A 14,467-nucleotide genomic window follows, 5' to 3' on the forward strand; every position below is an offset into this window, starting at 1 on the left:
CGACCTTGCGCCCGCCTTGGAAACAACTTAATTGGGGTCACGTGCGGAGTAATTAGTGCCAATGCGGTTGATTGGCTTAGCTCTAAATTGGTGATAGGGGTTTATTCAGATTGTTTACGTCATATATAAGATGCGATTTGTTTTATACGAGTAGCACATGCGGGGATTCGGCTTTATCACCACTTGAAGGTGTTTGAGCAGTAGTTTTCGTCCGTAAGCCTTTTTATCTATTTTCATTTTTATTAAAAACTAAAAAGTTTTTGGTGCGACATAAGAACAGAAGTTTCCTGATTTGGAAAATCCAACCGCTACTGTCGGTTAGCTCTATCTGAAATTATGCAATTTGGAAAGATGAGGTAAATGTTAGATGTCAAATGGATTAAAATTTTGTCAGCCCAATCTGATATCTTACCTACCTCAGTGACTAGCATTCATTGTCACCAACTGCGATCGGTTTCCAAATATTGACAGCTCAATCGATTTGCTGATCGATTTCTGCAGTTATTAAGTTGTCAGAACACTGTCATATAAAACGTCAAATGCTTGCGATGCGTGACGAAACATACTTAACTCCAAACACTTGAAATCGATTCGTTTCGGCATCACCTTTTCCTGTTTGCTCGCAAAAACAGTACAAGAATAGAAGATCCCCATTGCAGGTCTTCAATCAACCGTGCGTAATAACTGAAGGCACTGTTCTGATATTAGGGTTCCTTGTTAATATCTTGTGATGGGATTTTGTTATGAATCGACTCTACCATGTGGTTTTGGTACTTAAATACTCTGCTTGATTTATTTCAATTACTCATGTACCTAGTTAAGTCCACTGTTTTAATTTTTCCTTTTGTCTCGAAAAAAAAAAAATGTAAGTGTAAAATTTCATGTATGTATTTTGAACTTTATCATAGCAAAAGCCATGGAAGTAAAAAAGAGGCGAAATTACAAATAATATAAATGCAAATTCAAAATGTTTAACTTAACAGTCAGTATTTAACACAAGTATTTTGTCTGCCTGTCCTGTTTTAAGCATATTTCTTTCACAGAATGTTCAGTTCTGTAAAGCAACTGTTTCAAAACACCCTTAGGCACTAGACAAGAAAAGGCCTGAAGTTTAATTGCTCTGGATCACTCATTATTATATTGTTAGAGTAGTTATTATTTAATTAATATTATAAGGTATGTATTGCGGTACGAAAACGGTTGATGTTGTACGGATCTCTCGGTACGTTTCATGCTCGCTCATGACCGTTTTTTCTGCAACAATGTTGTGCTCGCAACAATAGCGCACTCTATTAAGTCATCACTTCGCGCTGTAATCCTCTCAAAGAATGTCAAGTTTTAGAAAATAATTCCCATCCTTTTCTTGTATTGCCTACTCATGAAAGAGAGAACATGCATTCGTTGTTCATTCATACAGTGATGTATTAAAACTTTAGGTAGGTATTATTAACGAGTACTTACTATTTACTTGCTCCTATTGTTTTAATGCTGCAAGTTAATATTGTTAATACTTACGAGGACTAAACAATAATAATTATTATTGATTAATTAATCACTTTCATTAGTTAAACATTTATGTTGATCAGCGGCTCTACCATTTTCAATTTCAGTTTGTTTAGAGTAACTAAGCTTTGAATAGTAAGCGACTATTCTCATAATATTGATCTGAGAATACATCAAAGTCTCAATAAGAGCCATTCAAAAAGTATCATAATCTCTTAACTCCAAAAAAATCCATTCACATCAATGTTTAGGCAGTTTGTTTACAAAAACGCGTTGGATGCAGAGGGCTCTCGAGTCGAGTGGGCAAATTAACCGGAAATAACCGGATAATTGCCAAGAACTCATTCAGATGTCGCTTCTGCTACTTGGGTGATCTTTGATGTTGCTTTTTGCCGAATCTTTTTATCGCGATACTTGAATGAAATTATTTACACAAAGAAGCTTCTGTCTATGATATTTTACAGAAATAGGGCTGTCGCTTTACAAAACATATGTTCCTTGTTTGTAATAAGTATTTGAATGCATTGGTAAGTGAAAAACTATCGTATTTTATTATTAATTTATTACTTTCTTACAAAATGTACTGACATTTAAAGGACCTTAAAATTAGAATAAATAGTAAAGTCAATAAATATCACGGCACTGGGAATGTAGAGTAAATTGGAATGTTAATATATTTACAAAATTCATGGAAGTTACTTACTTAAGTATTTTTGCTTAACATTAATACTGATCGTCAATATCGAACTAACCTACATTACTTTTATACAATTTGTCTAAGCAAATGGCAATAGGAGTATTAGATAATAATAGATTTGGTTAAACATTCATCGAACGCCTTTTTTGGGGAGCCCTTCAAAGAAACCTATATTCGATTCTCGTATTGCCTTCAAAATTTCATCATCACCATCACCACCTTCAAAATAGGGATTAGGGAATATGCAGTTTATATGATTTCTTCAAATTACTTAAGTCTTGGCATTATCAAACCATCCAGCGCCTTTCTTTTTCAAAAATCTCTAGTGATATTTAAGACGTTTCGATCCACGATGTTTAGTAATCTCATGACTTTATTTTTCACGTTGAAACAACACAAATCGTCCCATACTAGTTAGTATGTTTATGTGATATGACATCACGCTTAGCTAATTTCGCACATGGCGTTTAGACGCTAAAATAGTTTTTATTTCTACCTCATTCAGTATTTCTTTTATAAAGATCAAAACTGCATATTCCTAATTTGAACGAGAATAACATTTTCTCATCCAATGCATCAATCAGCCTATTTACAGACCGCGATCCACTTCTCGTCTTTACACCTCTGGCAGTCGACCCTGCAGCACCAGTGGAAGGTGCAGTTGCTGGGCTTGATGCTGGACTTCCTCAGGAGTGCGTGTCCTCGCCCACAGCAGAGGAGGTCGCAAGAACCGGCGCGAGAGGTCTTGCCCCATATGGCATAGTATGGAAGCGTGTTATGTGACGTCATTAATTCCAGATAAAAAAACCCTTGATCTTTCTTATTTCTAGTTAGATTTCAGTTCTTCTTTGAGAGGTCGAACTTTTAGAAACTGTGTAAACCTTTTAGATAACATTTTCTCATCCAATGCATCAATCAGCCTATTTACAGACCGCGATCCACTTCTCGTCTTTACACCTCTGGCAGTCGACCCTGCAGCACCAGTGGAAGGTACAGTTGCAGGGCTTGATGCTGGACTTCCTCAGGAGTGCGTGTCCTCGCCCACAGCAGAGGAGGTCGCAGGAACCAGCACGAGAGGTCCTGCCCATACGGCAGACCCGACCTGATGTGCCCGCTGAATCGGTCTTTGGATCCGCGTCGCAGAAACTTGGGGATCTGAAAGGTAAGATGGGAATTCAGGTGTGTATTTATTAGGTTTTATTGATTGACGCACTACACCTGTTCTTTTTCATCTATATCACTGTCGACAATGGACAAGGTCAAAAAGAGCTAGGTTACTGAGTTAAGGTTTGTGGAGATATATTTCGATGTAGAGTCATTTAAAACAAAATTTATTTTTGCTGAGACTTGTGACGAAACTTCTGCTGAAACTTCTTTGTTTAGTTGTCAAGTTGTCATGTTTTACAAATTAACGGCAATTCAAAAGTGATATAAATATAATACTTACTTTTCAAAGAACAGTAAGCTAGTCTTCGGCGCTGGCTTTGCTCGGCTCTTCCTCCTCCCTCGAGGCCGGCCTCTTAGTACTGACAGTCCGTTGTTGAGTTCCTCTTGGGCCACCATGAGAGCCTTTAACATAAAAAAGGTTAGTAAATAATAATACTCTACTATTTTATACAATTCTTTTTACCTATTGGAGCAATGCAAATAGGCACTTTTTCACTTCCGTATTACTCTAACTCTACCATTGCTTTGGGACAGTAAATGGGCCAGTAGTGCCAGTACTAAGAAGAAGCAGCTCGAGAAATTCAGGCACCATTGTCAGCCTCTATCAAGGGTTTACAATAGTATCTATAAAAAATATAGGCTGGGTTGCACCATCTTACTTTAACTTGACGAACGTCAAAAATCTGTTAAACTCCAAACAAAATACACCGGATAGTGTTATAGTTACTGTCAAATTAGGTGGTGCAACTCAGCCTTAGCTTAGCTGGAGGGGTTAGCGGGAATATTAGTCTTCTTCTTTGTCCTAGCCATTTTCCATTATTAAGGGGTCTCTTCGTTCGGGAATATAAGTATGTGATTTATGCAATAAAATGACGAACTCTTTTTAAAAAACCTACCTTTCTATACTGCCTCTTTATGGTAGACGCGACGACCCTGAAGTCAGGAGTGGCTCTCCAGCAGGTCCGGAGTTGGCAGCTGCCCGACAGACCGTGACACTTGCAGCGTACTTCCATCTGGGATGACAGGATCTGCGAGAGAATATGAATGGGATGAGGACATCAAGTAGTTTCAAGGTAAGTAGCATGAAGGTTTGAATGGTGTGCAAAAGTGACATTTTGAAGGGTATCATTGGCCTTATCCAGTGTGCTGTGTATCTTAACGTATCATTTTCTTAAAGTATATTTTAAAATTATAACGTTCATATCGGTCATAATGTTCTTGAACTACATTTAAGAGCCACTACGGCATTACGATTTTACGCACATCGGCGATCGTAAAAATAATTCAGACCAAATGGCGCAGTCGTGTTCTATCATCACAACAATACACCCAGAAGAACTGTGGCTTCAGCGTCATAATCGCACACTCAGACGAGCATTACCATAAAAGTAATCGACGTAATCTGTTACACTCTCAACCGAGGAGTCCGCGGCCGACATATTTCAAAGCCTTACAAAATAATAAATCAGAATTGTCCTGATACGTGACCGCATTGGGCATAATAACGCCACCCACCGGCTAGCTCGTAACATTTACATAATGAAACGCCTTGCTGCAATCACGCTGACGTCTTAATTTCGCGAATGCCGCCGGCTGAACAATTTCCCAAATTGAGTCGGGGCAAAAATTCAAATAAATCGGCGGTTCGGCCCGCCCCTGCGCCCGGACAGCCTTAATAACCCGGTATTAAGAGCGTTCGCGATAGAATTCGCCACCCAAGACGTTGGTAATACGTGTAATGAAGCCGGAATATTAAAAATGGACCCGAACCGCTTATTATGTTCTCACCTCGACCGTCGGTTCGTGAAATACGGCCGACTAATATGGGGCCTCGAGCAGGCTCGCAACGTGGAAAACTTTTAATGTGGCGCCACCTACTATGCCTCTTGGGACTATCTCGTGAATGCAAGCCTCGTTGGCTTGGGAAAGGTTTGAGTAGGTGAGAGATGCGACACGTCTTGATGGCGGTGGCTAATTGCAGGTTTCAAGGTAGCAAGTTAATTTAAGTGTCTGAATCATGTGGCTTGTAAATGCTGCAATAAGTCAGCTTGATGGAGGAAAGATTGGGTAAATGTAATACTTTTATACTCGTTGAGATTACGAGATCACATTTAAATAATGAGACTGTAGCTGATCTCTGCTAACTCGCATTTTTATTGCACAAAAGTTGTCTGAATGATGAAAGATCCTTAATTTCTTGTGCGTTAGAAAGAAGTCGCACGCGAAGTTTTGGTTTATAGTTCCTTACTTCAAACCATAACGGTTGGTGTATTGTCTGTTACGTATTTATTTATTGTTTTGATTCTCTACCCATGAGAAAGACGGGGCCCTTCAAAACATACAAGTACGTGGTCAAGTGCGGTGTTTGCGTTGATCTGTCAATAATTCGTCATTGGCCATGCCAGTGTTTGTTTACTAGGAGTGGAGTGATTAGACTTGTTAGTTTTATGGGTAGACTAAACATGATGTGGTGGCGGTGACAGATATAGTTGACACCATAAAGGCTGGCATTTTTGTTGCAAAATCGCACCAGGTAAATAGTATGGTGGTAGGATAAATTCTTCATTTGCTTCTGGTAAATTAGAAAGGGTCATTCAACAGTGGAGACTGAATGAACTGATGATGAAATCGGATGATCTAGTGTAGGATGATACTTACAGTGAACCTGTATATGTAGGTGTGGAGTGTAAACGAGACTAAAAGTTTGCAAATCCATAATTAACGGAAAGCCTTAGAAATCTCCAATCAAATTGTTTAATCCTTCCCAGGTGCGTTTCGTAAGTTTACTGCTAAAACTATAGATCCAACATGGATCAATTAACGTTCGGTGAGCAACACTAATGGGCCCGCGACGAGCGTGGCTAATCCAGCCCACAATTAGCTATTAGGCGAACCGCACACGGCGCGCGCGCATCTGGCCGGTAGGGTGGCCATGATTTATGTGAATCACGGATTGTACGGAAATGGGACAGAAGATTTTGGTATAAGGAATTCTTCCCAATACATTTCTATCCAAGGTATACTTATGAAAATGACAAACTGTGTAGCCCTGTAAGTTTTTCGAATAAATTTTTGTTTGACCCGACTGCGCCAGAAAGAGAGTTTATACTATTTCAAGAATTAAAAAAACTTAGTAGCTGGTTGGAACATAATTTCGGCTATATTTATCAATATTAATAATCGATTATAGATGACCCACGCTGAACTGTCCCACCAAACTCAATGACAGGGGGGCGCTACCATCGTTCAACTATATGGTTTCCGACATGGCAAAAATCGGAACCAGCGATCCGGTATTGACGGTGGCGCCCCACTGTCAATGTCAGGGGTAGGACAGTTCAGTATTTTGGAACTATAGCACAATCTAACTAGTGTCAAACAAAAAGTCATGTGTCATAACTGTCACTGACTTACTGCAATAGATAGATTTTATAAAAGCGCTTTCAATGGGATATTAGAAAAACTGAAACCGAGTTCCATCTTACAACGCTATTCGATTTTATCCAGCTTTTTGGCCACCACAGTCCACAGTGCGAAGGAATTCCGATAGTTGCGTAAACTCGTTCTGTGGCTTATATTCTTCAATGCACTTGATTGTTTACGATCAATTTTAGATTTAATTGAATAGTTTGATGCCTCCATATTGCTTCATTTAACTTGTAGAAGATTAACAGAGTTAGTACACTTTACGAAGCATAGGATTTAGCAACTACGTAAGTTTATTTCCTCAATAAATTGCTTTATTCAGTTTCTCTGTAAAAAATAAACAAGATAACAATATTTTGAAATTAAATTAGCTCGAAGTTAAGTTGTAATTTGTAAGCTCACATAAATAAAAAAGCTTACGACTTCATCGCTCTCAAAAGCTTTAATGCCGCAATAAATAAAATCCCCGTCCACATTTAATAAAATAACTATAATTACTGATTAATACCCATTCTTAATATGCTCTTGCGCATTCATCGAGACACAAAGATCAGAATTCATCGATTAATGTTCTCGGCCTGACGTAATCGGGAGGAAAAAATAATAGCAACAAAAGTATATTTATATCGATATCGGAGAGTCATCGGGACATAACAAAATATTAACTCATCGAGTCGGTTTTTTGTAACGTAATTATCACCTCGGCTCTCTAATGTGGTACCTAATTTCTTGTGTAGGTCGGCCCGCGAGTCTTTTATAGCCCGCTGCGGGACGAACTCACACCGTTGTAAACTTTTTACAGTCGAAGCGAACGTTCGGAACGTTAAGACGAATAAAAGACGTTTTAGGGTGATGAATTAATATGCGATTAAGAAGTGGAAGCTATTATTCAACACGAAAGATGCGCGTCATTATTTAGAAAGGAATGTGTAAGTAAGTATTAGATGTGTTGAATTCTCTTATTATCTGGATTCAACCGCTCTGAAATTAAGTTATGTAAAAGATACAGTATCATTGTATTATTTGTTTTCCCTTGAAAAACATCATTTTATAGAAAAGCTTACATAGCAATGAGCTTGAATTATGCGTTTTCGACTTATTGTATTTTCTGTATGTAATCGCTTTCTTGTTTTGTGTAAAATAGAGGCGTTTCTAGCTTAGATAAATTTTCTAAATTAACCATAAAAATTATTTACATGTGTCAGTAGAGTCACCCAGTTAACGATATACAGGATGACTGCCATTTACCTAATGATTTATCTAACGTGGGATACTATGTATATTCACTAGGAATGTTTATTACCTTAATGACAACTCAGAGATTCAACCTCCGTTCGAATTTACGGCTCGCCACCAATTTTTTGCGGCCGCGCGCCACGGTGTGAACGAGGCCGACTTTATTTTGACATTATAAAAATATCATCGCGGGGGTTATTATAACCGAGCGTGTCTAACAGAGATCTCACTGGGCGGCTGTTAATTATGTGGCCACAAACAAAATGGGAGATCGCCGGAACAATGGACAAGCGTAGGGTCCAGACCACCGGGCTGGCGGGAATAGTTCAATTTGCTGAGCCGCGTGAGGTCATGGTAGTATTAAATATTTGATGTAAATATTCGGTCCATTTTTATACTTTTGTTCTCGCCTGAGGTGCAGTTAATGGACTGGGCTGTGAGGTGCATCTTAAAGGTAGAGTCGGATGAAAGGAATACCACTCGATTTGGTTGCACAACGCTTACGTTGGTGTATTAAAAATGATTTATCGGATTAAACTGGCATCTACGATGTAGTAAGTAATGTCTTCATTATGATGCATTTTGAAATGTTTTTAATAAGTGTTTGCCTCTTCATTTTATTCGAAAAAATAGAAATATAGTGGTTTTCCAATGCTAGTACTGAATTTCCTTAACTATGGGGCGGTTTAGGCAAATGAGTACCTAATCAGGTCCCAAGGCCTTCAAAAGCACGAAGTTGACGTTTCGTGTCATTATATCGATTTAAGGGGAGTAAATTTTAGTCGTCATAATTTGGTTTAAAAAAAATCTATTGGTGTCACGATAAAAAGAATCGTTCACGCACGATAGGACATCTTGGTGACTATTTTCATTATCTACTAGTTTCTACTCGTTCCTATCACTCACTCTTAATTGGCCAGGATCTACACCGTGACTCCCACCCAGTAAACCATATTGAAGACTAAATTAAGTCCAAAAATATCCTTTGGGACACTAACAAAAACATAATTCAATTATAGTTTCGCCATAAAAATCTAGATGACAACTCAATGGAAATAAATTATACTAAACAGATATCTAGTCATAAAAGGCAACATTGTAAAAAATAATATTTAAGCTTTACTAAACATTTTATAGACCACAGGCTGGGTCGTAAACTGTCATATCCTAACTATTTGTAGTTAATAAATTATGTCAAAATTGAAATGGTGTTTCGCATTATGCTACCGAAGCAAAGTCAATTAACATAAAATTAAAGGTTGTTAATTTGTTAAAATTAATAACTAAGTAGGTGAACTGTTAACTTTATAAATATACCATGTTATTAGATTATTAACGCTTCCGTCTACTAAAGTAATTAAAACTTGACCTTTTTAACAGCTAATTAGTATAAATTAATAGATTCGTTGTTTAAATACAACAATGCATATACAGGGGGAATCTTTCATGTGTATTTTGAAAATTTCAATGAAAAACGAAATGCCGTGAAAAGTTTGAAATCAGAAATGGAAATACAGGAAAACAGTATTTAATTTCCGTGATTTACATAAGATTCACAACTGTTTATCAGAATTACAATATTCAGAAAAATTTACAAGTGAAATAATATTATTGAATCATTGTCTCATTCTACTTCTACTGTGGTGACTGAAAACTTGCGGAAAATCATCTACTTGTTCAAAACAGAACTGAAAAAGCTTCATTGTATAGAATAGTTAAGCTTTTTCAGTGTCACTTGTTTAGAGGAAAAATTATTAGCTAGGTGCATAATTCTACCAGTAGAGATCATACCGAAATAAAGAAATTAATGTTAATGTAAATCACCAAATGAAAATTCAGAGGATATTGGACTGAATCTACAGGTTGTTAGGTAAATGGGTATATGAGCCGACATTTACCTAACACCCTGTATACTAATATTTTATGCGAAAGTAACTCTGTCTGTCTGTCTCACTTTCACGTTTAACCACTGAACCGATTTTGATGAAATTTGGTATAGAGATAGTTTGAGTCCCGGGAAAGGACATAGGATAGTTTTAATCCCGGTTTTTGAAACAGGGTTGCGCGCGATAAAGTTTTTCTGTGACAGACAAAATTACACGCGGGCGAAGCCGCGGGCGGAAAGCTAGTTCTTCAATATTTGATTGTTTCACAGTACTCGTTTTGTGCAACTTGTAGGTCACTCTAGAAAAGTCCGATTCCGTCATTTTTTTTTATCGCAATTTGCAATCCTATGCATATAAAATACTATGGGTACTATTAAATTAATATGTCAACTATATTTTAAGAGCCACCCATAAACGAGCTGAGATTTGGTTTTGGTCATGCATTCCAATAAAGTCACAAGTCAAATGTCGTTAAGTTAGAAAATAGTCTTATTAGTTCGCTATAAACGTCGCGAGACTGGTGGGCCAAATAAATTAAGCCGACTACCGCCGTATAACGAATTACAAATTAAATAATTTGTACCTACACGTCGTGTTTGTATTATAAAAAAACGTAAATTGTATTAAATCGTAAATCCGGATAATAAGTAACTGAGAGACGTGGAATGCCGCCTTAACGTCAGATTTGGTTACGAACACCAATTTAATATTGTCGACAAAACTGTTTTGCTGTCAACACACACAAATGTTCGACTTAACACGATGTGTTAGAGATTAGTTTCGCGTGATGTTCGTTTAGATAGTAGTGGCTCTACTTTGGGCATGTAGTATTTAACGCTTGCCTGACATGTTTATTATTGGGTAGAAGGGGCCTATTAAATTATTTAGGAGTAATCCCTTCGCCCGGCGTGTCTAATGGTCGTCGTGTCTACTAGTGTTAGATCAAGCGACATATCACTGCTCCGGACATGTTTACACGACGCGTAAGCTCTCGTTTAAATTCACATTAGCGATACTCACAGCAGTCTCATAAATACAATTTAATTGTCCCTTTGCTGTAGTCCTTTGGGTAGATATTAAAATAAAGTACGTAATCATATTGATCTTGACTAAAAATATCGTGAAAATTAACGAATTCCTTCATATTGGTATGTTAATTTCGCCTCATCACCTCCAATAAAATTGTGTTCTTGAATTTTATGTATTATCCGAAGCTGACGCGGTGCCATGCGATATCTACTTTATAGCACATAAAACGGGGTGTGATCGTCCTAACCGCGTGCCTGGGCCATATAACGTAGTATTTATAGGCACATGTCGGCATAACCGCGACCACCCACATGGTTACGGGTAACCACGCCCACCTCTCCCGCTCTCCAAATTGAACGAAATAAGCTGGACTCGTACCACTTTTGACGCCTCGCCAGACCAATTTAGACATCTATGTAATTTGCCCTCGAACCGACTATTCTATGGCGATCCCAATAATAGGTGTCGTTACCTCAATTGTGTGACTGTTAAAGTAATTCCAGGGACCAACGCAAATTGGACGCAGAATATTGTGGTTGTTAAGTTAAAATTGTAAAATAAGTTACGTGTCACATTGTTTTGGTTAAGAAATTAGGGTCATTAGGTTTGGTTTTGTTTTTATGATTTGAGCCTCTTTTGAGGTTTCAGTCATTTACAGATTTGCTTTTAAACATTTCTAAGACTCTATTTATGACATAATTTCTACAATGCCCTTCAAAACGATTTAAAACAGCCCTTCGAATTCAAAATTAAAATCACATTCCACCATTTCATTGAATAATCTGTCTGGCATGTTATGATTGCATCCCCCGTACATTCCTAAACGAATTAAAATGCACCCTTCTGTTGATCAAACATGGGTTATGCATTCACTAACGAGGTAAATTGAAGGGCCATCAGTGTAGTGATCTTTTGAGTGTGCAGTGCCCTTGAATTCATCATCAAAGATGTGACGCCATTCAAATTATGCAATTGGTATGACAAAAGCTTTGTTTGGGTCCGTACCTACATGTCACGTGCGTTTAAAGGTTTAAACTTACCTTCTAGTATGTTTGATGGATTTTCCAAGAGTCAAAAGTTAATGCACACTTATGTATGGTTTATGGTTTAAGACATTTATTTCTCTAAAAGAATTACATTCACTTACAAGCGAAATACAAAATTAACCTCAAAACTATAGATTATATAAAGTATCTAATATCTAGAGTAACATTGACTTTTTACCAATGTACTAGCAAAATTCGTAGCACTACAGTGGCAGCCTGTATTTTTACTATTGAATTCATCATTGAAACACACTGCTTGTTAGATAGGCGTTGTCTAATTACATTTTACGATGAATACTCATCCCTGAGACAAACATTTTTGTAAGTTCAAGAGTTACAAAATTAGAGTCACTAAAGCTTACCTTCCGCTCCTCATCAGTTTTTTAGCAAGATATAATTGGGATGTGTATGTATACCTTATCCCTGAAAAGGGCCTAGAAAACTAATAAAGATTTGAGTTTGAGGCATGGAGCTCTGCCTTTTCTACCCAACTTAGAAGATTATCTGCACATAGCAAACACAACACAAAAGACAAACAAAAGAACTTACCGATCTCCCAGCGTTGTTGTTATGTACATTGATCTTCGACTGCAGATCATCCACCTGCTCTCTCACATCCAGGAACTTTCTGGAGAACTCGATGCCATAGGCCAGGTTGTGGGAACAGCCACTCCATTCCCACTTGTTGGGGCGCGCCCTCCCTCTAGGGTCGTGAGAGGCTCGGTAGCCTAGAGGGTCGCAGCCGCAAGAGAGGAGCCGGCCCTGTGCGCACGCGCGGGCTATAGCATGGGCTACGCCGGCGGCTGTGAGTGCGTAGAGGAACGCTGACTCTCGGAAACCTGGGGACAAACATCATCATTAGCAGGATGTCGTGAGGACTAATATGGCAGACATCGTGAGGCAAGCAACATCTGCACTTAACATCACAGTTGATGACGACTACGACCACTCAGTCATAAGTGTGACGATTGAGATGTGGGATTCCCGCTGGCCTAGAAGAGGCACCTCCCATACAGGAGATGTTTGGGAGAGGTCAGTAATAAGAATCTTCCGGGCAAGCTCGTTCTTTTGGCTGAGATTTCATAACATACAAAAATTTCTTTGATCCAAGCACATTCATCGAAGGTTTTCCATATTTATTATGACTCTATGCAAGTATCATTTGCAATCGTTTGAACACGTTACATAATGCTACTTTCAGGCTCTATTTTTATAGGGGATCTCGGACTGAAACGTATTTTAGATATTTACAAAATATTGTGTTTTAAACATTCTGTCTGACTAATAATAATACTTTAACTCCGTCCGTTAAGTAAAAGTAATTTGCTCCTGCAACTTGACCTTAAAAACGCTCTTTTACATGCCAATATATGGTATTTAAATCTCTTACATTTTCGTACTAATTGGCGTAAGTACAAAATTGCATTCATTACCACCGGCAAGGAAATGGAAACGGGTGCACTAACTAGAGCCAATTCCTAGAGCCTCGTTCAAGGGATGCAGATAATTACCAACATTATGTACGGTTATGTAAACGAACTAGTTTCTTGGAAACATGACATATGTTAGGAATATTATGTAGAATGGAATCTTAAATAGCTAAGAGAATCTCAAACAGATGGAAGCTACTGGCAAACAGCTAGCAGGAGGAATGTACCTACGTAGAGCTTTCATACTTATTGATTACCGGTAAGTGTGTAAAGATAAAATTATTAATCAAAGATTTGAATGGATTGTTGAAGTAGATACAAATTATGAAAATAGGAACAAAACTTCAAAACTATACCTATTTACAGTTGTATTCAGTCAACAAACACAAAATAGTGTAAGTACTTATCGTTCAGTTTAAACTTAATCGTACCTTATAACATAAAATAAAGTCGAGTAGATGTGCTAATAGATATTTCAAAATATTGATTTACTCGCTTCCACTACTGGCTGTACGCGTTTGCTCCATAGGAAATACTAAATGAAATATTACCATCACGCGCGGTGTTAGAGGAATACCGAAGATTAAATCATTAAAGCTCAAACACACCATATTTGCAACTGGATATAAACAGAGCCCCATCCATAACTTTCTTTTTAGTTTATTCGACCAATGTTTGAATGCGCGTTGGCAGGACTTGGCATACGTTGATTGAAATCACTACCAACTCTTTAGCTCATCCAATGCTGTTTTAATTCCAGAAGCTTATAAAGTCTTCGTACAAAACCAGCAATGGTATGCAGACATTCAGATCGAATCGCAGGGACACTCCTGTCATACGTAAATTGGTACCGGCATAACTCCGTCTCGACTTATAGAAATCCGGAACGTCGTACAGTACATTTATCTATTTTATTGCAATAAATTAAGTACTGAATACATTCACGATGGGAAGATAAGCTATTGGCCCCGGACAATGTAATCTTTTTACCTTATAAGGCTTGATTGCGATTTGCATTTGAGTTAGGTCGGGCAGTCTTTAATTGTG

The 14,467-nt window shown here is 37.9% G+C and overlaps 1 protein-coding gene across 1 annotated transcript in view; it reads right to left on the reverse strand.

Annotated features, from left to right (window-relative positions):
• Positions 1-3,025: 3,025 nt before the first annotated feature.
• The window catches only part of Wnt10 (Wnt oncogene analog 10), a 28,664-nt gene continuing 17,222 nt past the window's right edge, over positions 3,026-14,467 (reverse strand). The window contains exons 3-6 of the mRNA XM_028307822.1: positions 12,540-12,829; positions 4,264-4,395; positions 3,648-3,769; positions 3,026-3,355 (exon numbers count right to left, since the gene is read on the reverse strand). Coding sequence (XP_028163623.1) covers positions 3,121-3,355; positions 3,648-3,769; positions 4,264-4,395; positions 12,540-12,829 — 779 coding nt within the window. The 3' untranslated portion in view covers positions 3,026-3,120. The remainder of the gene's footprint in view (positions 3,356-3,647; positions 3,770-4,263; positions 4,396-12,539; positions 12,830-14,467) is intronic.

This window comes from Ostrinia furnacalis, unplaced genomic scaffold (assembly GCF_004193835.3).
Source record: "Ostrinia furnacalis isolate ACB-3 unplaced genomic scaffold, ASM419383v2 OfSCF2350, whole genome shotgun sequence".
NCBI lineage: Eukaryota > Metazoa > Arthropoda > Insecta > Lepidoptera > Crambidae > Ostrinia > Ostrinia furnacalis.